Source organism: Sus scrofa, chromosome 8 (assembly GCF_054392235.1).
Source record: "Sus scrofa isolate SSC_HxYL_T2T_F1_AM1 chromosome 8, Sscrofa_HxYL_maternal_Yorkshire_Landrace_v2.0, whole genome shotgun sequence".
Classification (NCBI taxonomy): Eukaryota; Metazoa; Chordata; class Mammalia; order Artiodactyla; family Suidae; genus Sus; species Sus scrofa.
In genome coordinates, this window is record NC_139390.1 from 124,461,133 (window position 1) to 124,483,636 (window position 22,504).

At 39.5% G+C, this 22,504-nt stretch overlaps 1 protein-coding gene and 1 long non-coding RNA gene across 16 annotated transcripts in view; both read left to right on the top strand.

Annotated features, from left to right (window-relative positions):
- SLC9B2 (solute carrier family 9 member B2) overlaps positions 1–22,504 on the top strand; it is a 53,051-nt gene that overhangs the window by 14,312 nt on the left and 16,235 nt on the right. For 9 of the 15 annotated variants that reach the window (XR_014813305.1, XR_014813306.1, XR_014813307.1 and 6 more), the window contains 6 exons: positions 678–858; positions 7,811–7,981; positions 13,258–13,400; positions 14,283–14,410; positions 16,038–16,213; positions 20,675–20,781. Coding sequence is in view for 10 of the 15 variants with exons in the window: in XM_013989367.3 (XP_013844821.3) it covers positions 678–858; positions 7,811–7,981; positions 13,258–13,400; positions 14,283–14,410; positions 16,038–16,213; positions 20,675–20,781 (906 nt within the window). In the remaining 5 variants the exon portion in view is untranslated. Of the gene's footprint in view, positions 1–677; positions 859–7,153; positions 7,293–7,810; positions 7,982–13,257; positions 13,401–14,282; positions 14,411–16,037; positions 16,214–20,674; positions 20,782–22,504 lie in introns of all 15 variants that reach the window. The other 6 variants (XR_014813308.1, XM_084973302.1, XR_014813309.1 and 3 more) reach the window with 4 other exon arrangements.
- Positions 874–5,783, top strand: LOC146401027 (uncharacterized). The gene is made up of 2 exons (XR_014813313.1): positions 874–5,149; positions 5,454–5,783. It is a non-coding gene; the product is annotated as an uncharacterized LOC146401027 (long non-coding RNA).

A 22,504-nucleotide genomic window follows, 5' to 3' on the forward strand; every position in this document is an offset into this window, starting at 1 on the left:
CTGCCACCTATACCACAGTTCATGGCAACGCTGCATCCCTAATCCATGAGCGAGGCCAGGGATCGAACCTGCATCCTCATGGAGACTAGTTAGATTCGTTTCTGCTGAGCCACAACGGGAACTCCACTCTCCCCATTCTTAATCCCCAAACTGGTATAGACGTGTAACCACCAGCTTTCCCAGCTACCCGGTCGTCCCCAGCTGGCCCTACATAAAGAGCCTGTGAGATGCTTTATGTTTCCAGCCTAACCCCTAGAATGATTCTGGTTTCTTCCTTCTCTGTCTTTATTGCTTAAATTCGGGTAGATGAATGAGTGTGAATTCATTTTCACCGCAGATAACTATGTCTCTCTGAATCACTTCGATACATTTACCAACTGGTGCCTTGAATCCTATGTTAAATAGGCTAATTTTTAAACCCAGTATTGAACAATATAATGAAATTTTGTGTGACTCAAGCATTTATAATGCAACAAATTGTGACTCAGTGATAAATACACCTCACATAGTTCTCATTCTGAGCATTCACTAATTAGTAACAAAGCTGTGCGGATTCCCTGTAAAGTGTTAGCCTTGATTCTAGCAATGCAAATTTGATTTGTGATGTGATGATTCAGTAACTGCAAACATAAAAATGTATAGCAATTTAAGAATTTTTTAAATTGCTTTGCACACAGGAGGAAACAATTATGAACCCCAAAGGTATAGATGGAAATGAACCAACAGAAGGAAGTAACCTACTGAATAGCGGTGAAAAAATGCAACAGGAAGCAACACCTGAACCAAATCATTTGCAAAGAATAAGACAGACATTTGCTTGCCCACCACATGGCTTACTGGACAGCATAGTAACAAATGGTATGTACACGGGAAGGATGAATTCAGACCAAGAGGACAAAAGAGGAAGTTGTTATGATGAGAGATTCTAAAATAATATAGTTTAAAGGACAAAAAGGTTTACTTCTCTGTCACTTCAAAACTGCAAGATGAACAGTTTATAACGGTAGGTGGCCCTGCTCTAGAGCCATTCGGGGTTCCAGGTCAACAGGGTGCCACCATCTTCAACATAGGGCTTCCAAGAATGCTGTTGTCACCACCAGTGCAGCCAGCAGGAAGAGGGAAAGAGCAGAGCCAAGGTCACTTTCCTTTTCTGTATATGAGTAATTTCACAGGGTTATGTTATGGCTCCAGTGAGAAAAATGATTGAGAAATCACTTGTCAACAGAAAAGCACTAACATAAATGTTGGTTGTTAAGACTATTAGATAACGCCACTAATGTTTGAGCAAATACAGCTCAATTTACACTTCCAGATGAATCCATCAGGATCCTGATTTTCAGTTCCACTTATTGCTGTAGAACTGCAAATACTTAAAATTTGAGGAGTAGGAAGGGGGAATTTATCTTAGCACTATTTTGAGTGTTGTTAGGGTTGGGATATAGTTGTCTTTTAGGAATGGATTTGTTTTTTGGAGGCAGCCCAACATATTTTGATAGCAATTTGATGAATAAATAGGTGATCAGATTCAATAATGCTATTTTTGTTCATAAAGGAAGTGTGTGTGTGTGTATGTTTATTGATTCCACACATAGGTAATGTCCTATGATGTTTGTCTTTCACTGTCTGACTAACCTCACTTAGTATGATAGTTTCTAGGTCTATCCATGTTGCTGCAAATGGTATTATTTCTTTCTTTTTTATGGCTTAGTAATATTCTATTGTATATATGTATTACATCTTCTTTATCCATTTCTCTGTTGATGGGCAATTAGGTTGCTCCGTGTCTTGCCTATTGTATATAGTGCTGCAATGAACATTGGGATGCCTGCGTCTTTTTGTTTGAATTATGGTTTTCTCTGGATAGATGCCCAGGAGTGGGATTGCTGAATCGTATGGTAGTTCTATTTTTAGTTTTTTGAGGAACCTTCATACTGTTTTCCATAGTGGTTGCACCAGTGTACCTTCCCACCAGCAGTGTAAGAAGGTTCCCTTTTCTCCACACTCTCTCTAGCATTTATTATTGGTGGACATTTTGATGATGGCCACTCTGGCTGGTATAAGGTGGTACCTCATAGTAGTTTTGATTTGCATTTCTCTGATAATTAGTGATGTTGCGTATCTTTTCATGTGTTTTTCGGCCATCCATATGTCTTCTTTGGAGAAATGTCTATTTATAATCTCTGACCATTTTTTGGTGGGGTTGTTTGTTTTTTTGGTATTGAGCTGCAGGAGGTGTTTGTATATTTTGGAGATTAATTCCTTGTCAGTTGCTTCATTCTCAGATTTTCTCCCATTCTGTGGCTTGTCTTTTTGTTTATGGTTTCCTTTGTTGTGCAAAACCTTTTAAGTTTAATTAGGTCCCATTTGTTTATTTTTGCTTTTATCATCATTACTCTAGGAAGTGGATCTGAGGAGATATTGCTGCAGTTTATGTCAGAGAGTGTTTGGCCTACTTTTCCTCTAAGAGTTTTATAGCATCCAGTCTTACATTTAGGGCTTTAATCCTTTTTTTTTTTTTTTTTTTTTTTTTTTTTTTGTCTTTTTGCTATTTCTTTGGGCTGCTCCCACGGCATGTGGAGATTCCCAGGCTAGGGGTTGAATCGGAGCTGTAGCCACCGGCCTACGCCAGAGCCACAGCAACACGGGATCTGAGCCGCGTCTGCAACCTACACCACAGCTCACGGCAACGCCAGATTGTTAACCCACTGAGCAAGGGCAGGGACCGAACCCGCAACCTCATGGTTCCTAGTCGGATTCGTTAACCACTGCGCCACGACGGGAACTCCCTTTAATCCATTTTGAGTTTATTTTTGAATGTGGTGTTAGAGAACGTTCTAATTTCATTCTTTTACATGGAGCTGTCCGGTTTCCCCAGCACCACTCATTGAAGAGACTGTCTTTTATCCACTGTATATTCTTGCCTCCGTCATAGATTAATTGACCATAGGTGCTTGGGTTTATTTCTAGGCTTTCTATCCTGTTCCTTTGATCTATATTTGTTTTTGAGCTGTGTATGTATATTGGAGGGTGTGTAATAGAGCAGGAAAAGGGAGAAAAAAGTCAAAACTTTTCTATAAAGCCTATTTCAAAACTTGTGTTAAGGAATGACAGCGTCATTATAGTAAGTATATGGCCTCCCCATGTAAATATATTGAAGAATGTAATACATTTAATCTAGAAGTTATGTTTACGAAAAGTCAGACTCACACCTTTATACTCTTATTTCATTTGTGAGCTCTGAAAAACATTGTTATCATTCTCAACTGGGACAAAGGAAGCCAAGTATAATATGTTATACTTCAGGCTGTAGATATGTTTTTAATGAAATTAGGTAAGTTTCTGAACTGCATGATAAAAAATCTCAAACCTTAATAAACATGTAGAGAAAACCTGGTTCCAAAATATACACTAGTTGAGACGGGAACAGAAAATGTAATACCTATTCTGTTCTTTTCATTATTTTTTTAAACTTTTACCATTCAAATTATGGCACACTTCTAGTTAAAACATTTACAGTATAGCAGATAATAGACTGCACTAAGGAAAGGGTGTAAATGAGTGATGTGATTTGGAGACTAATTTTGTAATTCTGTAATCATTGTCCATAAAGCTACCTGCGAAATGGGAACTCACAATACATAAATTTCTTTCACTTGTTTTCTTGTATTTCTGTTCCCAAGACTTACAAGATTGCTTTTTTTTTTTTTTTTTTTTCCTATACTCCTTCCTGTGCTCATTCAGTATACAAAGTATGCTTCTTAAAAATACGTCTTAGAAGTTCCCTGCTGGCTCAGAAGATTAAGGATCCCGTATTGTCATTGCTATGGCCCAGGTTCAATCCCTGGCCTGGGAACTTCTGCATGCTAAGGGTGTGGGCCCCCCCCCCCACCAAAAAAAGAAGTAAATCTTACATGTGAAAATACTATTTTCCAAAATTGTAGATAAGAAGTAAATTATTAACTGAATTCAACATGATTTAGAGAAACCTTATAAATGAACATTTACTATGTATTTAGAACTGCATTTTGAATATGAGAAAGGAAAAGAAAAGTTAGAGTTGTTGTTTGTTTTTTTTTAGAGTAGTACTGAAGTGGAAAACTCTTAATTCTGCCTTTCTGAATTTAGTATAAAATTAAGTTTATGCTGTGATAAAATTTAGTAGCTGGCAATTTCTGCTTTCCCATTATACTAACAGAACTGTTAGAAATTTCAGCCCCTAGAGCCAATTGTAAAATACTGAAAGCCCTTTAACTGCTTCATTGTAATAGCCCCATAAGCCTAGAAAATCTTAAACAATTCTGTGAGGATTTTAAAAATGGAATATTGGACTTGATCTCTAGCAATATGTAGATGAGACTCAAGGAAGAGTTTTCTCACTTAGGCCAATGCAAATGTCTGAAAACAGTATTTTAAGTCTTTTTAAATATACCTTTTATCTGTCAAGAAAATAGGAAGTCATCAGACACAAAAAACAAAGTGTTAAGTAGGAGAGATAAATAAACTCTCAAGCTGTCTTTCACTGCATTAGCTTCTGAAAAACACCAATGCACTTGAGATTTGAGAACCATGAGCGTATAGGAGGCTGTCCTGCTGGGGAGAAGTATCATAGGAGAAATGATTCTCCCTCGGCCACACAAAGTTGGACCCAGTGTGATGGTGGATTTGAGGTAAACCTGCCCTTTGGGGACCAGTAACTAAGCCTCTCTGTCTAAACTGTGGTGCTGGCTGGGAGAAGGGAGAGTCTCCGTTGAAAAATGGGTAACTCCATTCTGATTTGAATTTCTCCAGATTTGCAGAAAAAGACTCAAACAGAAAGTATATCTAAAAGTGGTCCCAGATGGTAAGCATCTAAACACATGGTAGAAGCAAAGTCAGCTCTAACTAGGAAAACTCACGTTCAACCTAAGGCTCTAGCAGTTCCCAAAGATGAAGTTTCCTGCTCTTGCAGGAAAGCAAGCCAAAAAAATCACAAAGAAATGCACAAAGAAACATTTCAAAATTTTTTATTATCAGAAAATAGAATATAAAATATTTTCAGTATCTATAAAGAAATTAAAGTGAAAATAGCAAATATGAATACAAAACTAATAACTTTATAAAAATGAATAGAGTTTAATAAGAAATTGAAATTCTAGAATGAAAAATAGGAGTTCCCGTCGTGGCGCAGTGGTTAACGAATCCGACTAGGAACCATGAGGTTGCGGGTTCGGTCCCTGCCCTTGCTCAGTGGGTTAACGATCCGGCGTTGCCGTGAGCTGTGGTGTAGGTCGCAGATGCGGCTCGGATCCCGTGTTGCTGTGGCTCTGGCGTAGGCCGGTGGCTACAGCTCCGATTCAACCCCTAGCCTGGGAACCTCCATATGCCGCAGGAGCAGCCCAAGAGATAGCAACAACAACAACAACAACAGACAAAAAGACAAAAGACAAAAAAAAAAAAAAAAAAGAAAGAAAAAGAAAGGACAGTAATTGAAATTTAAACCTCAGTGGATAAATTAAACGGCAGAGTATGTTAAAGGAAAATTGGTCAACTAGCAAATCGATCTGAAGAGATTATCTACAGTGCAGTATGCAAAGAAAAGGTGGGAAATATGAAGCTAGAGTTAGCAAGGAGACAAGAATGTGACTATTTAATCATAGTTCCAGAAAAAAAGAGAATAGGAAGAATGGGGAAAATGAAATAATTGAAGAAATTCAGAAATTTCCAGAGATGATAAAAAAATAAAATAAAACCTAAAGCAAAACAAAAGGAAGCCATTCCTGAACATACACTGAAATTGCAGAAAACTGAAGAGAAGGAAAGATCTTAAAAACAACCAAAGAAAAACTGTTCCCTCAAAGAGCTGAAATTAGACCTAAAAACAATAAGAAAGACAGAAATCAAGGAATAATATTTTCAAGGAACTCCAGAGAAGTAACCCTCAACTTAGAATTGTATACCTAGAAAAGCTATCTGTTTTGGTTTTGTTTGTTTGTTTTGTTTTGTTTTTGGCCTTACCTGAGGCATGCAGAAGTTCCTGGGCCAGGGATCAAATGAATGCTCCAGCAGTGACCAAAGCCGCAGTGGTGACAATGCTGAATCCTTAACTCACTGAGCCACAGGAGAACTCCTAGAAAAGCTTTTTTTTTTTTTTTTTTGCTTTTTAGGGCCACACCAGTGGCATATGGAGATTCCCAGGCTAGGGGTCTAATTGGAGCTACAGCTGCTGGCCTACACAACAGCCACAGCCACAGCAATGCCAGATCCTAGCCATATCTTCCACCTACACCACAGCTCATGGATCCTTAACCCACTGAGCGAGACCAGGGATCGAACCTGCAACCTCATGGTTCCTAATCAGATTCGTTTCTGCTGAGCCACGATGGGAACTCCTAGAAAAGCTATCTTTTAAGAATAAGAATAAAGATAATTCCAGATAAATAAAACTAAGAATTTGCTACCAACAGATCCTCATGAGAAATATAGCATGCTCTGCTACAGGGTGTTTCTATACCATGAATTTGTTCATATGTGATGGTAAATAGGGAATTGTGTCTAAGATGAAGTTTGCATTTTTGTACATAATTTTTCCCTGGACATTAACATTTAACATCAAGCAATAGCAGATAAGTACAAAGCAAATTGAAAAACAAAGCAAAAAACTCCAGAAGATCAATATTATACTTTATTACAATTAAAGACTTAACTAATTTGAAAGATACAACCTTTTGAAAAACTGAGCACTCTGTGGAAGTGCCTTCTTTTCAGGCGGTTAGTTGTTTTCCCAGAGGCTTCAAAAGCTAACTTTCCACAACATCAAGCTGTCTAATGAAACCACAGGTGGATAAAGAAGCTGCCGATGCTTTTCCCTTAGTTAAAAAAAATAAAGAACAACAAATTACTTGTTTGATGGAGAAGGCTACAAGCTGGATCAGATTTTTATGGAACTGCTTTTAAGATTCTCTGTCTTGAAATAGGAAGAGTGGTCCCAGAGCTTAAGTCTGCAAAGACGAGGCTGACTGTGGGAGATACAAATGGTGGTAGACTTAACTGTGCCAGTACATTTATTAGGATTGTTGTTGCTGTTCTTAGTGCTTTGGTCACAAGTTTTGAGTTGTGTGTGGCCTGCCTTGTTTCTTCCGTGAGCCTTTCTATTTTCAGTGTACAATTTTTGTAGAACACAAGGTTTTCAGACAGAAAAACAGATTGCACATTCTGACAGCAATGCCTCTCCTAAAGGAAATACTTCAGACAACAACATAATTTTCCCAGATGAAAGGTTTGAGATGCCATATGGATGATGATCCCCCAAAAAGGTAAGTATGTGAGTAATTTTAAACAAGCATTAACTCTAGAAAAGAAACAAGGCTTAACCAATAAATTAAACAATGAGGTTTAATTCAATGCAGCACTAAAATCCTAGACTGTGATTGTTCAATATGCTTGTGTTCCTCTGAGGAGGATAAAGACGGCGACTATTATGCTTTTTCTTAACTAGTGAATTTTATCTATGGTAAAATTATAAAGAAAAATAGGGAGTGGTAAAAAGAAATTCAAGGTGCTGGTTCCTTCTGACAGTATGAAAGGAGGTGGGTGATGGGATTAGGAGGGGGCACATTGGTAGATTCAAAAGTACAGGTGAGATCCTATTTCTTAAGGTGGTTGGTGACTACACAGTTGTTCATATTATTGATGTTCCTTCAAACTTACACATGGTTATAAATATTGTATTTTTACCATACATAAATATTCAGTGTATTTTTAATGTTTAGGTTATATTATGACCTGCATATGACATTTGTTGGTCGAAACTAGTTCTCTTGGTTTATTTCAGTTACCATGGTGGTTCTTCTGTGGGCTGTCGTTTGGTCAATTACTGGCAGTGAATGTCTTCCTGGAGGAAACCTGTTTGGGATTATAATTCTATTCTATTGTGCCGTCACTGGAGGTAAACTTTTTGGGCTCATTAAGTTGCCTACATTACCTCCACTGCCTCCTCTTCTGGGTGAGTGCTGAACACTTCCTGTTTTCTTTTTTAAAATAGTAGTTTAGAAAGCTTTGGGGAGTATGTATAAAATATTTCTGGAGTTCCCATCATGGCTCAGCGGTAACGAACCTGACTAGTATCCATGAGGATGCGGGTTCCATTCCTGGCCTCACTCAATGGGGTAAGGATCCGGCATTGCCATGAGCTGGGGTGTAGGTCACAGACACAGGTTGGATCTGGCATTGCTGTGGCTGTGGTGTAGGCGGGCAGCTGCAGCTCCAATTCAACCCCTAGCCCTAGCCCCGAAACTTCCATATGCCATGGGTGCAGCTCTAAAAAGAAAAAAAAAAAGGCCAAAAAAAAAAAATTTCTGTATTTGCTGTCCTAGAACTAAAAGCTAATTGTAAAATTTTAAGTCCAGTGAGCCAGTTGTTATGCACAGCAGTTTTTTTAAATTAAATTATATATACTTAAAATATATAAAAAAAACTTTCATTAAAAACAAGAGCCATTAAGTATGCAAAACCGATCACTTCCTAATTATTTTACTTTATTTCCTCCTTATCTGTGCTCTTGAGATTGTGGAAATACCATGTAATGGTATGCCTCTGGCTTTCTCTTCCTAAATCCACATTCAGTAACACTGTGTTGGAAACTCTCAGCGGATGTATCCATAAGACAGAAATCAGCAGATGCTACAAATCAGGAGTTAATATGTTGTTAGTTATTCGTATTGCTGACAAACAAGTGAAGTTCCATCACGGATTTTCATTGTTTCATTTTCACCTTGCAATTCATTAATATAAACAAAATATCAACCAACATTCATGGTGACACTATCCTCAGTCGTCAGTGATGTGACTTTGCTAAACCAAATAGTAGTCAAGCATTTATTTGTAGTCCGATTTTGTCAATTCATTGTTAAACTCAACCATAGTTATGGATACAGGATCAGCAATGAAAAACCATGAAAGCTTTCTGTGAGAATCAGTTGGCTGTATAGAATTTACATTGATGGTTTTTTGGGTTTGGGGTTTTTTTGCCTTTTGCTTTTGAGGGTTTTAGGGCTGCACCTGTAGCCTATGGATGTTCCCAGGCTAGGGGTCACATTGGAGCTAGAGCCACTGGTCTACACCACAGCCACAGCAACACAGGATCTGAGCCGCATCTGCAACCTATACCAGAGCTCACAGCAACACCGGATACAGTGATGGTTGTCGTATGTCTGTAAACTGTATTCTACACATCCCTTTATATCAGTAAATTTTATAATAAATATGTAAACATAAATAGACACGCACATTTTTTGGAAAGCCGCTTGTTAAGCATTTACCAGCACACCATTGGATGTATTGTGTTATCATGCTTATTTAAAAAAATTTAGGCACGGAGTTCCCGTCCTGGCGCAGTGGTTAACGAATCCGACTAGGAACCATGAGGTTGCGGGTTCAGTCCCTGCCCTTGCTCAGTGGGTTAACGATCTGGCATTGCCGTAAGCTGTGGTGTAGGTTGCAGACTCGGCTCAGATCCCGAGTTGCTGTGGCTCTGGTGTAGGCCGGTGGCTACAGCTCCAATTCAACCCCTAGCCTGGGAACCTCCATATGCCGCTGAGCGGCCCAAAGAAATAGCAAAAAGACAACCAAAAAAAAAAAAAAAAAAAATTTAGCCAGAAATTTTCTTCCAGAGGCCATGAGAACTGCCCAAACATGATACACATGAAAATTAGTCTTAAAACTGGGCATTGTATCTTTAATGTTTCTTCAAAGAATTACCGTTTTCATTATACCACAGAAGGCATTCTTTGTCCATTTCTCACAGATTTATAAATCATTACATTTTATTTAAAAGTTAAATATCTTTTACACCTGCATATATATATTTACACACATTTCCTGAGTAAAAATTTTTTCCTGTTATTTCATATTAGTGAGGACCATCGATATTGGCTAACATCAACCACAGTTAACTTGCTTTTAAATTTATGGTCATCAGTTGTAACTAAATATAAAAAGAAATAGTTATTTATATCTTACCATGCACTCTTTCTCAATTATAGTTTTCAATTTTAGGTAAAACTATAAAGTTATTTGGCTTAATTCATATTATTTATCGAGCGCTTTTTGTCCTCTAAAGTTATAAATTGAATGATTGTTAAAATGAGTCGTTCCTAAATATGTCTGTATGCTGTGATAAAGGGCTGGCCATCTACCTCTCTTTGTAAATAAGACGTTATTGGAACACACCCTTGCTCACTCATTCACATGTTATCTCTGGCTGCTTTCACACCTCAGTGCCATCATTGAGAAGTTGTAAAAGAGACTCTGTGGCCCCTAAAGTGTCTCTTATATAACCCTTGACAGAAAATAGTTGCTGACTCCTGCATCTAAATCAATGCTTCTCAAACTTCACCGTGCAGAAAAATGACCTTGCCACTTTGTTAAAATGCCGATTCTAATTAAGGAGATATGGGGGTGGAGCCTGAGATTCTTCATTTCTAATAAGCTCAAAGACCATCCTCTCCATGTCAAGATCTTAAGTTTTGAAACATGGCTGCATGTATAGGAAGCACCTTGGAAAGTTTTAAAAAAGCTGATGCCCAGAGATTCTGAATGAATTGATGTGGGATGTACCCTGGGCATCAGAATTTTTCAGAGCTCCGCAGGTGATTCCAAAGTGCAACCTAAGCTGAGACTGCTATTCTAGAGTCCATGAGAATGCCCTTTATATCTCTTCCTTTTTTCCATTCCATGCCTATTATTACAACAAACAAAATATACCATACTGCCAAGTGGTACAGGCTTGGGCTTTGAGATCACATGAATTCTCCTGGGGTAACAGAAATTATTCTGAAAGCTCACATGGTGATGTATCTTTCCAGCCCTTTTTGTAGTATCGCACTTGTGACAGAGGAAAAAGTTTAGCAGTTCTTATATTAGGACCAGTATCCAAAACCAAAACATCCGAATCCATAAAGACTTGCTAAGGCTGAGTGTGTGTGCTGATTGCCTGTTCTATATTTTCAAGAGTTCATTGAAATAATTGCTGGTAGTGGAGGATGAAGGAGAGTTTTTTATTCCCCAAATGAACATGAAAACAATTTCCCAGGAACAGTTTCCTTTGCCAATGATCTGGGCTGATGTGGCCACGTGATTTTGATTTGGATGTTCCCTTCTTACTTCTGAGCCCATGAGAGCCTCCCTTGATCATGGGGAAAAGAACATGGTCCTTAATAGAGGAGCATTATCCATTTCTTCTTAGTCTGTGTTGTGGAAACCTTTTTAAATATGCAAAAGTTATCAGTACTTGGTCAATTTTATTTCGTCTACTCCTAAATTTTTTTGAAGCAGATTATTATTGAAAAAATTTCCATAATACAAATCAAGAAGAATACTCCTCTATCAAAGATGCTCTTTCCCTCACAACCACGGGCAAGGTGCACATGGGCACAGAAGCAAGAAGGGGACACCTGTCAAAGTGATGTCAAGCGGCCTCATCAGCCCAGACCATCGGCAAAGGAAACTGGGTCCTGGGGAAATTGTTTTCACATTCATTCGGGGAACAGGAAAATGCTCCCTTCCCCCCCAAAACTCCAAAAGAAACTCTTAACATATTTTGATTTCAAGTAGGTATATGCTACAATTAATTTAGGACTAGTTTAAATCCACATTTTAAGTTTCAGTAAGGAATCGTTGACGTCTTAATGAAATATAGGGTTAGTGCAGCATTTGGAACTTGGTAATTCATCAGTATCTATGAAAATGAAATATGCCTATACCCTATGACCTAATATTTCCATTTTAAGAATTGTCTTGTGGGTATACTTGGATAAACCTACAAATAGGTAAGCTCCATATGTATAGATATCATGCTGGTCCAGCTCACCTCTGTATTAGCAGGGTATCGGAAGGATCTGGCACATTGTAGGCACTTAGTAAACACTTGATATATGAACTATGCTCATTTGAGCACTGTTTGTAATGAAAAAAATGTTTTTTCCTTTTTGGAGTTCCCGGGCCATGGATCAGATCCTAGTCACAGCTGCAGCCAATACTGCGGCTGGAGCGGCGCCAGATCCTTTGACCCACTATGCCAGGCCAGGGATCACCCTGTGTCCTGGTGCTGCGGAGATCTCACCAATCCTGTTGTGCCACAGCAGGAACTCCTGTAATGAAAAAATCTTAAAGTCCATTAATTTGTTCCAAAATTATGATGCTTCCAAACAATCAGATACCGTTGCAACTTTTTTTTTTCCTTTTTCGGCCACGCCCATGGGATATGGAAGTTCCCTGGGCCAGGGATCAAATCCAAGCCACATCTCCTCTATCACAGGTGTGACAATGCCGGATCCTTAACCCACTGTACCAGGCTGGGGCTTGAACCGGCAATGCTAGAGAGACAAGCTGGATCATTAACTCACTGTACCACAGTGGGAACTCCACAACTATTAAAAAATAAGACATAAATATATATGTGCTTCATTGGATATAGATTAGGATGTATGGAGGATATATTTATGATATATAAATGAGGAACTATTACACAAAAATATATAAATGTGCTCCCATTTGTGTCTAGCACAGAAGAATGCATGAGCGCAAATGCACATACACAGAGGCATGCTTAAATAGGTATAGAAACTTTCTGGAAGGGCATAGAAAATCCTTAACAGTGGAACTTTTGAAGAATGAAGGTCAAAAGTTGCAGTCGGTAGAGGGCATGTACTTGATACTTTACACTAATTTTTACAGTAATTTTTAATTTTACCATAAGCATTTATTATTATTATTATTATTATTATTATTATTATTATTATTATTATTTTGGTCAGGGCCTCACCTGCAGCATATGAAAGTTCCCAGGCTAGGGGTTGAATCAGGGCTGCAGCTGCTGGCCTACACCACGGCCACAGCAAGGTGGGATCCCAGCCTCATCTGTGACCTACACCACAGCTCACAGCAACACCGGATCCTTAACCCACTGAGTGAGGCCAGGGATCGAAGCCAAATCCTCATGGATACTAGTTGGGTTCTTAACCCACTGAGCCCACAACAGGAGCTCCTAATCTATTGTTCTTATCTGTATATTAAAGCCTTGTATTAGCTTCTCTAATTTATCATACTTTAATTAATTTGTATTTTATATTTTTTAATTGAAAGTTTAATTTCACCTAAGGACTGAGTGAAAAAATGAGGTGGTTCCTGGGATTATAGGGAATCTCTTTTACAGCTAAAGTGCCAAAACCTGCTTTCTGTATTTGAAAACTAATAAAGAGTTGTTTGACTTCTTCATTCCAGGCATGCTGCTTGCTGGGTTTCTCATCAGAAATATCCCTGTCATCAGTGATAACATACAGATCAAGCACAAGTGGTCTTCGGCTTTGAGAAGCATTGCCCTCTCTGTCATATTAGTCCGCGCTGGCCTTGGGCTTGATTCAAATGTACAAAGTAACACATTTCTCATTGTCAACTAAGAATTTTGTTCCTTCACTATTGCCAGTATTTCCAATCACTGAGCTTTGGGAAATGGAGGTGAACACTGTGCATTACTTTCTCAAGAAGAGAAGAGAACCTATTTCATGCAGGACGCTCCCCAGATGTTCCCACGCTCTTGCTTGGAGAAAGGCGGGGTTACTGCGTGGGCACAGCACCAAACACAGGGCTCCCCCTGCCCCCACCCCCACCCCCGCTGCTTTCTCTGACAGGGGTATGGGCCATAGTTACAAATAATGGTCATGAGAAAGAACACACTGTATTTTTTTGTGTGAAAGCCCTATAGCTTAGGGCTAATTACTGGCTCGGGAACCTGCCTAGTATAGAGAATGAATCTCAAGTACAAGGTTTTTTAGTGCTTTTTTCCCCTGTATGTTCTGAATGTAGGAACAAATGTTCTTGGGGATGGAGGTTTTCATCCAAGCCTCATTTGGGGGCCACAAATGATAAGTCAAGCTAAAACTGCGAGGATTAAAACAGCCAGTGTGGGTATTTTGAGCACAGCCTCTGGAAGCAGCCTGCCTGGGTGCAAACCTAGCTCCACAAGTCATTCATTTCATGGTCGTTAAGCAAATTGCTTTTACTTGTGCCTCTTTAGATGCACAATCTATGAAACGGGCATAATAATATTACCTGTACCAGAGGGCTGCTATGAGGACTAAACAAGCTCTCTCTAAAACACTGAAAACACTGGATGTTCTAAGTGGAACATACCTGGAAAATGTATGGTGATCCAGACATGGTCTGAAGACTGAAGCGAAAGCACTTGATATCACAATCTCTGCATATCCTTAGAGAATTATTTTAGGATGTCTGTTTTTATATTTCAGGCCCTGAAGAAGTTGAAGGGTGTTTGCGTAAGATTATCCATGGGTCCTTGTCTCGTGGAGGCGTGTTCATCTGCTCTTCTTGCCCATTTCCTCATGGGTTTACCATGGCAGTGGGGATTTATGCTGGGGTAATGGTTTTCTTTGTTGTGTGACAACATGCACATTTAGGGCTTTCGCTGATTCCATGCAAGAGAAAGCATAATAGCATTTTCTCGAGGACATCAGAAAATACAGTATTGTTATTCCAGCATAATCTAAATATTATAACTTCTGGAGTTCCTGCCGTGGTGCGGTGGGTTAAGAATCCGACCGCATAGGCTCAGGTTGCAGTGGAGGTGCAGGTTCAGGCCCCGCCCAGCACAGTGGGTTAAAGCATCCAGCATTGGAGCAGCTGTGGCTCAGATCATAGCTGCGGCTCAAATTCAATCCCTGGCCGAAGAACTTCCATATGCTATGGGCACAGCCATAAAAAATAAAATAAAATAAATATTATAACTTCAAATTAGAGTATAAGTATATAGTTTATGTCTAGCTTTTGCAGTGATTATAATAAACTCTTGAAGACATAATCATCTTCTACCTGTACGTGATTCTGTGCTGGCCAGGGAGACGCCCAATCTCACCTAGCGTCTGTTGAAAGGATAATAAATGCATCAACAGTGATCAACACCCAGCACTGTTTTCCTCCTTTTATCACCAGACAGATTTGATTAGGTGGCCCTGCTGTCTAATGGTTAAAGAGGCGGAGAAGTAAGTAAATATGAAAACACCCAGTAAGAGTTTAGTACTAATAAGTAGGCAAGAAATGAGAACGTCTTACTTCTCATGGCCAAGACCCTGAAACTATACATACTGCTTGCATTCCAAGTCCAGCTCTGTAACTTTTTGGTATGCAGTCTTTGGCAAGTTATTTAATCTCCCTGTGCCTCAGTTTACTCATATGCAGAATGAAGATAATGATGATAGCCAATTCATGGGGTTGTTGTGAGGATTAAATTAGTCACTGTATGTGAAGTGCTTCACATAGTAAGCACTGTGAAATGCTCTCTTGCTGTTAACTGCTGCTGCCAGGACGAGCATCGCTGCCAGTGTCATTATGGCCTTCTCGTTCTACCCTGTTGTTTTATTTTACATGTCACATCCTGATAGAAGGCCTGACATCACTGGGTTCCCATCCCCAAAGTCCATGGCCCTGTTTTTCAAACCTCATACCGTGAATATTTCGTTTTTTAAAAAAAGGCAGATTCCCAAGGCCTCGCCCCATTAGGCCTTCTATACCACTCATAAATACACACTTTAAGGCCACATAAGTAGTTCTAACACAGGTCATCCATGGCCACACTCTGAAAAAGCATTCTGTGGAACTGGCCTATGTGTATGTGTTTCTGGTTTGGTGTTTTGCTGCCATCTGAAAGACTAGTTGTCTCAAGTATAACCTCTTGGAGGTCTCGTTGTGGCTCAGAGGTAACGAACCCAACTAGTATCCATGAGGACGCAGGTTCAATCCCTAGCCTTGCTCATTGGGTTAAGGATCTGGCGTTGCTCTGATCAGGCATTGCTGTGGCTGTGGTGTAGGCTGGCAGCTGTAGCACGAAGTCACCCAGAAGTCTGGGAACTTCCATGTGCCGTGGGTGCAGCCATAAAAAGAAAAAAAAGTGTAACCTCTGAAAGAGTGGAGGTTATGATTATTTGAACTACAACAATATGATAATGAGTAAGATACTGTCATAAATGCTCAAAGCACTGCCTGCTTAGTTTTGTTGTAGGCGCTGTATCCCCAGCTGTCGTGGTACCGTCCATGCTCCTTTTGCAAGAAGGAGGCTATGGTGTTGCAAAAGGCGTCCCAACCTTACTCATGGCTGCTGGCAGCTTCGATGACATTCTGGCCATCACTGGCTTCAACACCTGCCTGGGCATGGCCTTTTCCACAGGTACACTGATCCATTCACAATGTGTTGTTCCCTTGCACTTGAGAGACGGAGATTATAATGTTACAAGCATGGCGTATTTGCTTGATAACTGATTAAGGGAAATTAAAATAGAGAAAGCACCTCCCCAGAGTTAGTTCCATACCTAAGAAGGGACCCGTAGCCTCCTGTGTTTACTCGCTTCACCCCTAGACACACACTGCTCAGTCTGGTAAGTGCAGTAAGCGGAGATTCAAAGAGGCAAAGTTTAAAGAAGGGCTAAAATAGCTTCTGCCGAAGCCTCTGGGAACATTTAATTTTGGAGACACCACACGAGGGATGAGTAGGTTTTCAATGAGTGCAAAGACATCAGGCCAAGTGGAAGGAGCAGCACTCTTCTAAAATAGCAAGAGTTTCAGCATTTTACAGGTAATGGCAGCAATGATTTTAATGGGTATCTTTTTAATACATACTAAGTGTTTGAAATGGATGAATTATGTTTTTAGTAGTCATAAAAAAAGAACTCAAGGCATTTTTTTTTCTCTCGCTATTATTCAGTATCTTTACTCTCCTTTGGCGCAGCATAAACTTAAGTTCATTTTTTAATCCACGTGCAAGATTGAGAGAGAGATTTGCAGTTTCATATTAATGACAAAATGTAACTGAAGCTTAAGTTTAGCCTCAGATAATTTAGTGAGAAGGCACCTTCTCAGAATATCACGAATTTCAGTCTCCTCACCCTGCTGAAGGTGTCTTCCCATTTTTGGATTATATGTGATTTCTGCTGATCACCTAGAACTTTCTCTCTCCCCATTGCCTTCAACTTGCCTGACACTCAGACCCTGCCATATGTCACTGGTAAATCAATCTTATCAAAACATGGCTGTCATAATATTAATTTCTTATTTGAGAACCATTGAGGATTGCCTATTCCCTATTAAGTCACATCTACACTTTTGCCTCTTCTAACTCGGCTATACGTGTCCAAACTTACGTTCCCACCGTTTTACTGTTACATACCTTTAAAACCCTGGCTTTCAAGCCTCAGTTGCACACTAGAATTACCTGGGGAGTTTTTACTTAAAAGTACTCAAGTAGGCACTGCCTTCGTCCAATTAAATTACAACCTCTGGGAATGGAAACCATGGCTTTGGAGCAACCGTTTGCGTGTTAGAATCACAGAAGATGGAGAAGTGCAGCACAGTTGGGAGAGTCTGCGTGGGGAGGGTGTGGGCCGTGGATCCCTTGGAGAAGCTTCCCTGTCACCAATGCTGTATACCCTCTGCCCTGCCCCACTAAATGTGGCTCTCAGGTCTTTGGATGGGAATCACCTGGAGTCTGTCTGTCTGCCTGCCTGCCTGCCTGCCTGCCTGCCTGCCTGCCTGCCTTCCATCCTTCCTTCCTTCCTTCCTTCCTTCCTTCCTTCCTTCCTTCCTTCCTTCCTTCCTTCCTTTCTTCCTTTCTTTCTTTCTTTCTTTCTTTCTTTCTTTCTTTCTTTCTTTCTTTCTTTCTTTCTTTCTTTCTTTCTTTCTTTCTCTTTCTTTCTTTCTTCTTTCTTTTTTTCTTTCTTTCTTTCTTTTTTTCCTTTCTTTCATCTATCTGTCTGTCTGTCTGTCTATCTATCTATCTATCTTTCTTTTTTCTTTTTAGGGCCGCACCCACAGCACATGTAAGTTCCCAGGCTAGGGGTCTAATCGGAGTTGTAGCTCCTGGCCAACACCACAGCCACAGCAACGCCAGATCCAAGCCACATCTGCCACCTACACCATAGCTTGAGGCAACGCCAGATGCTTAACCCACAGACTGAGACCAGTGATCAAACCCACGTCCTGATGCTAGTAACCTGGATGCTAGTCAGGTTTGTTACCAGGAACTCCCAGGTGTCTCTTTAAAACGTAGATTCCCTAGTGAGTTCCCGTGTGGCACAGCAGGTTAAGGATCAGGCATTGTCAATGCAGCAGCTCAGGTTGCCAATAAAGAAAATAAATATAGATTCCAAGCCCTGTTAGATTTATTGAATTAGGAAGTTCAGAAGTAGGGCCCAAGAAATCTTTTTTTTTTTTCTAAACAATTTTACTATGTCAGAGACTGAAACTAATTAGCTCCTTTCTACACATTTTGTTGTTGTTATTGTTGGTCTCTTGTCTTTTTAGGGCCGCACCTGTGGCATATGGAGGTTCCCAGGCTAGAGGCCTAATCAGAGCTATAGCTGCAGGCCTACACCACAGCCACAGCAACGCTGGATCCTTAACCCACTGAGCAAGGCTAGGGATCAAACCTGCAACCTCATGGTTCCTAGTCAGATTCGTTTCCGCTGCACCACGACGGGAACTCCTGCACATTTATAAAAATTATTTACTCGAGACATAGGCCGCTACCACAGCTAGATGCTTTTGACCCTCACACCATTACCTAACAGAGAGCTCTCCTAGCTAAGCAAAATTACTGCAGAGGTGATTATTTTTTTAAATAAGAGATGACTGAAACTGTAGGGGAGGAAAAAACTGTTTCCCCTCTACCCTTCTCAGGTTCATTGGCTGGGTTCCTGTAAATCAGGCTGAGCAGACAAATTAACAAGAGAAAAGGTTTATTAGCATGTGCGCACATTTATACACAGGAGTACTCGTGATGAGTAACTCAGAGGGGTGGTTAGAATTGGGGGTTATGTATAGCATTTTAGCAAAGAACGATACTTTTACAGAGCAGTGCTGGACAAAGGAAAAGGACTTTGAGCTTTTAGAGGCAACAAATTGTGGAGAGGCAAATATATGAGCAAACTACTGTTAGATAAGGTAGAGCTGGTTTTAGAAGGTGGTTATATAAGTACATTCCTCTGATGCCGTCCCTGGGCTGATTAGGGTTCCGCTCCGTCTGTGGTTGACTTCTGTCCTTCCTGATATTCAGGTCCTGCTTTTAAAAGCAAATAGGCAGAAGGCAGAGAGCTTATCTTTATCTGTTTTTTTCCCAGTTGCCTTCAGCTCAAAATAATCCTTATGCCAAAGTGGCATACTTTGTTGTGGCAAATTCTGTACGTAAAACTACAGTAACAAGAAACAACATGAGTCGTTAGTAATATTTTCTTAGACCGGTGTGTGAGCAAAGGTTTTTTATGTTGGACAATTTCAGTATAATTTTCTGCACAAAGTGCTAACAAAGATTTTTTGAAATTAAAATTTCTGATATTCTGTTTGCTATGATGGGGCAGCATGGGGGAATAGTTTACTTACCTCTATATTACATTTCAAAGAAGCTAAGCAACAAATAAAGATTATTCCAAGAGCAATTTCAAAAATAATTTGTTTTCAGGGAGGGGGGAGGGGAGGGAGATAGACGAGGAGTTCGGGATTAATAGAAGCAAACTATTACATTTATAATGAATAGACAATAAAGTCCTACTTATTATAGGATATAGCACAGGGAACTATATCCAATCTCCTGGGATAGATTATGATGGAAAATAACATTTAAAAAAAAGAATGTATATATATGTGTGTGTGTGTGTGTGTAACTGAGTTAATTTGCTGTATTACAGAAATTGGCACAATATTGTAAATCAACAATACTTTAAAGAAAATTAAAAAAATAATTTGTTTTCAGATTTACTCTTAGAAATAACATTGAGAAGGGGTAAGTCCCCTACCTTCATTGTAGTCTTGACTTTAATTACCGAATTCTTAAGTTACTACATTCTAGACATTTTTAGAGGTACTAAGATCAATGTGCATTTATTATTAAAAAATCAAGCTCTCGGAGTTCCCGTTGTGGTGCAGTGGTTAACAAATTCGACTAGGAACCATGAAGTTGCAGGTTCGAGCTGTGGATCCAGCGTTGCCGTGAGCTGTGGTGTAGGTCGCAGATGCGGCTCAGATCCCTCATTGCTGTGGCTCTGGCGTAGGCTGGTGGCTACAGCTCCAATTCGACCCCTAACCTGGGAACCTCCATATGCCGCAGGAGCGGCCCAAGAAATGGCAAAAAGACAAGAAAAGACAAAAAAAAAAAAAAAAAAATCAAGCTCTTAAATGGTAATTTGAATATTAGATCTATTTACCTAGCCTATGCATATAATGTATTAGAACATATTAGCTCTGATTCATGAATTTTATCTTTCATATTTTCTTTTTTCTACAATAATGAAATTTTATTTTTATTATAGTTGATTTACAGTGTTGTGCCAATCTTTCATATTTTTTAGTAATAAAGTAGATACATACTGAAGTAAACAAGGAAAAGATACACAAATCATAGCTTATGCTAGTTTTGAAATTTATCTCCAATATACAGATACAATATACATATCTTTCTCAATATAAGCCCATTTTATATGTGAGACATTCTAACTCACATATAGTTAAGAATGTGGAGAGCAGGAAATATCTATGAACTTTTCCTTCTATGTAAATCAGACGCTTTATGTTGTTGATTAAAGGCTGTGTATTTATGGATTTAGAATTCTGTCTGAAGTTTTTCTTCTTATGTATTTTTAAGGTTCCACAGTTTTTAATGTCCTCAAGGGAGTTTTGGAGGTTGTAATTGGGATGGCAGCTGGATTCCTTCTTGGATTTTTTATTCAGTATTTTCCAAGCAGTGACCAGGTAAAATAAATAATCTGTGGAAAAGTCATGCTCTAAAATGTCATTGGAGGAGTTTCCACTGTGTCACAGTGGGATAGGAGGCATCTTGGGAGTGCTGGGTCGCAGGTTCAATCCCTAACCCAGCACATTGGGTTTAGGATCCAGCCTTGCCACAGCTGTGGCTTAGGTTGAAACTATGGCTTGAATCTGGTCCCTGGCCTGGGAACTTTATATGCCGTGGGGCGGCCAAAAATGAAAAAATAAAAAAATGTCATTGGGGAAGCATTCTAGAACACCCCTGAAAGCTGATGTGAAGTATGTGATTTAGAAGAATGGGCCCCCAATTTAATACTGCTAATTGCAATATCGGTGCTGTCCATAGGGTTTATGAAAAGGGCTGGATACATAAGATTTTAATGCAGTCCTGGAATTTTTTTCTCTGTATTCTGTATACTTCAAATTTCACTGTGAAACAGATAATATCAATTCTAAACTAATACGTGTCTTTTAAAATTTTATTTGTTTTTATTATTATTCGTAGTACTCAACTAAATCAGAATATAAAATGGCTTTTGGGCCCCCCACCTTTTTAAGTATCCAAATACCTTAAATTCTTCTACAGTATCAAAATACCTTAGATTCTAATACTATCAAATAGATAGACCTTAACATGTCGTTGTAATATAGTCCAATATTTCTCACCAAAGATATCAAAGTTTTTCACTATACCCAATGATATCTTAATTAAAAAAAAAGGTTTTATTCTCCTTTACCCACTTAAGTCTCTCAGAATTATCACATGAAAGTCTTTTTTTCCTGTGAGAACTGGCATTATTTTGAGATTTCAGAGCATTTTGAATGTAGTTAGAAATTAACTAAAGTAGGATTTCCCATCATGGCTCAGTGGTTAACGAATCAGACTAGGAACCATGAAGTTGCAGGTTCCATCCCTGGCCTCGCTCAGTGGGTTAAGGATCTGGCATTGCCATGAGCTATGGGGAAGGTCGAAGATGCAGCTCAGATCCCAAGTTGCTGTGGCTCTGGCATAGGCCAGCAACTACAGCTCGGATTAGACCCCTAGCCTGGGGACCTCCATATGCCACAGGTACGGCCCTAGAAAAGGCAAAATCTCACACACACACACACACACACACACACACACACACACACACAGAGAAAGAAATTAACTAAAGTAGAACTAACATTATCAGAATGTATGTTGGTTTGAATTTTAATGTGCTCCAAAAAGCTCCACGTGAGATTGTCTATAGAAGATTTTATAGATGCATAAAAGAAAATTATAAAATTTTCTAATTAAACAGCAAAAGAAAGAGAAAAATAGTAGCTTACATATTAGTGCTTACTGTGTATAAAGTATGTTGTAAGTACAATAACGTGCTCTCATTCAGTATAGCAGCCACTAGCTGCCTGTGGCCGTTGCAGATAAAGGACATTTCCATAGACAGTGCCAATACAGAAATTCCCGTCGTCACGGAATGTTCTGTTGGAAAGTGCTGATCTAGTGCAACCCACACCATAGCACTTGAAGAGCATACTATTAATATGACCATTTTTACTGATGAGGAAAATGAGGCTTGGGCAGAAGTGAGTTAAACAAGGTCATATAGCTGGAAAGCAGTGCACCTGGGAATGAACTCAGGTAACCCAGGCCAGAGCCTGCATGCCTCCAAGTCACGATTTCTTAAGTCCTGCCTTCCTTCTAAAGTGATCAAGAAGTTTAAAA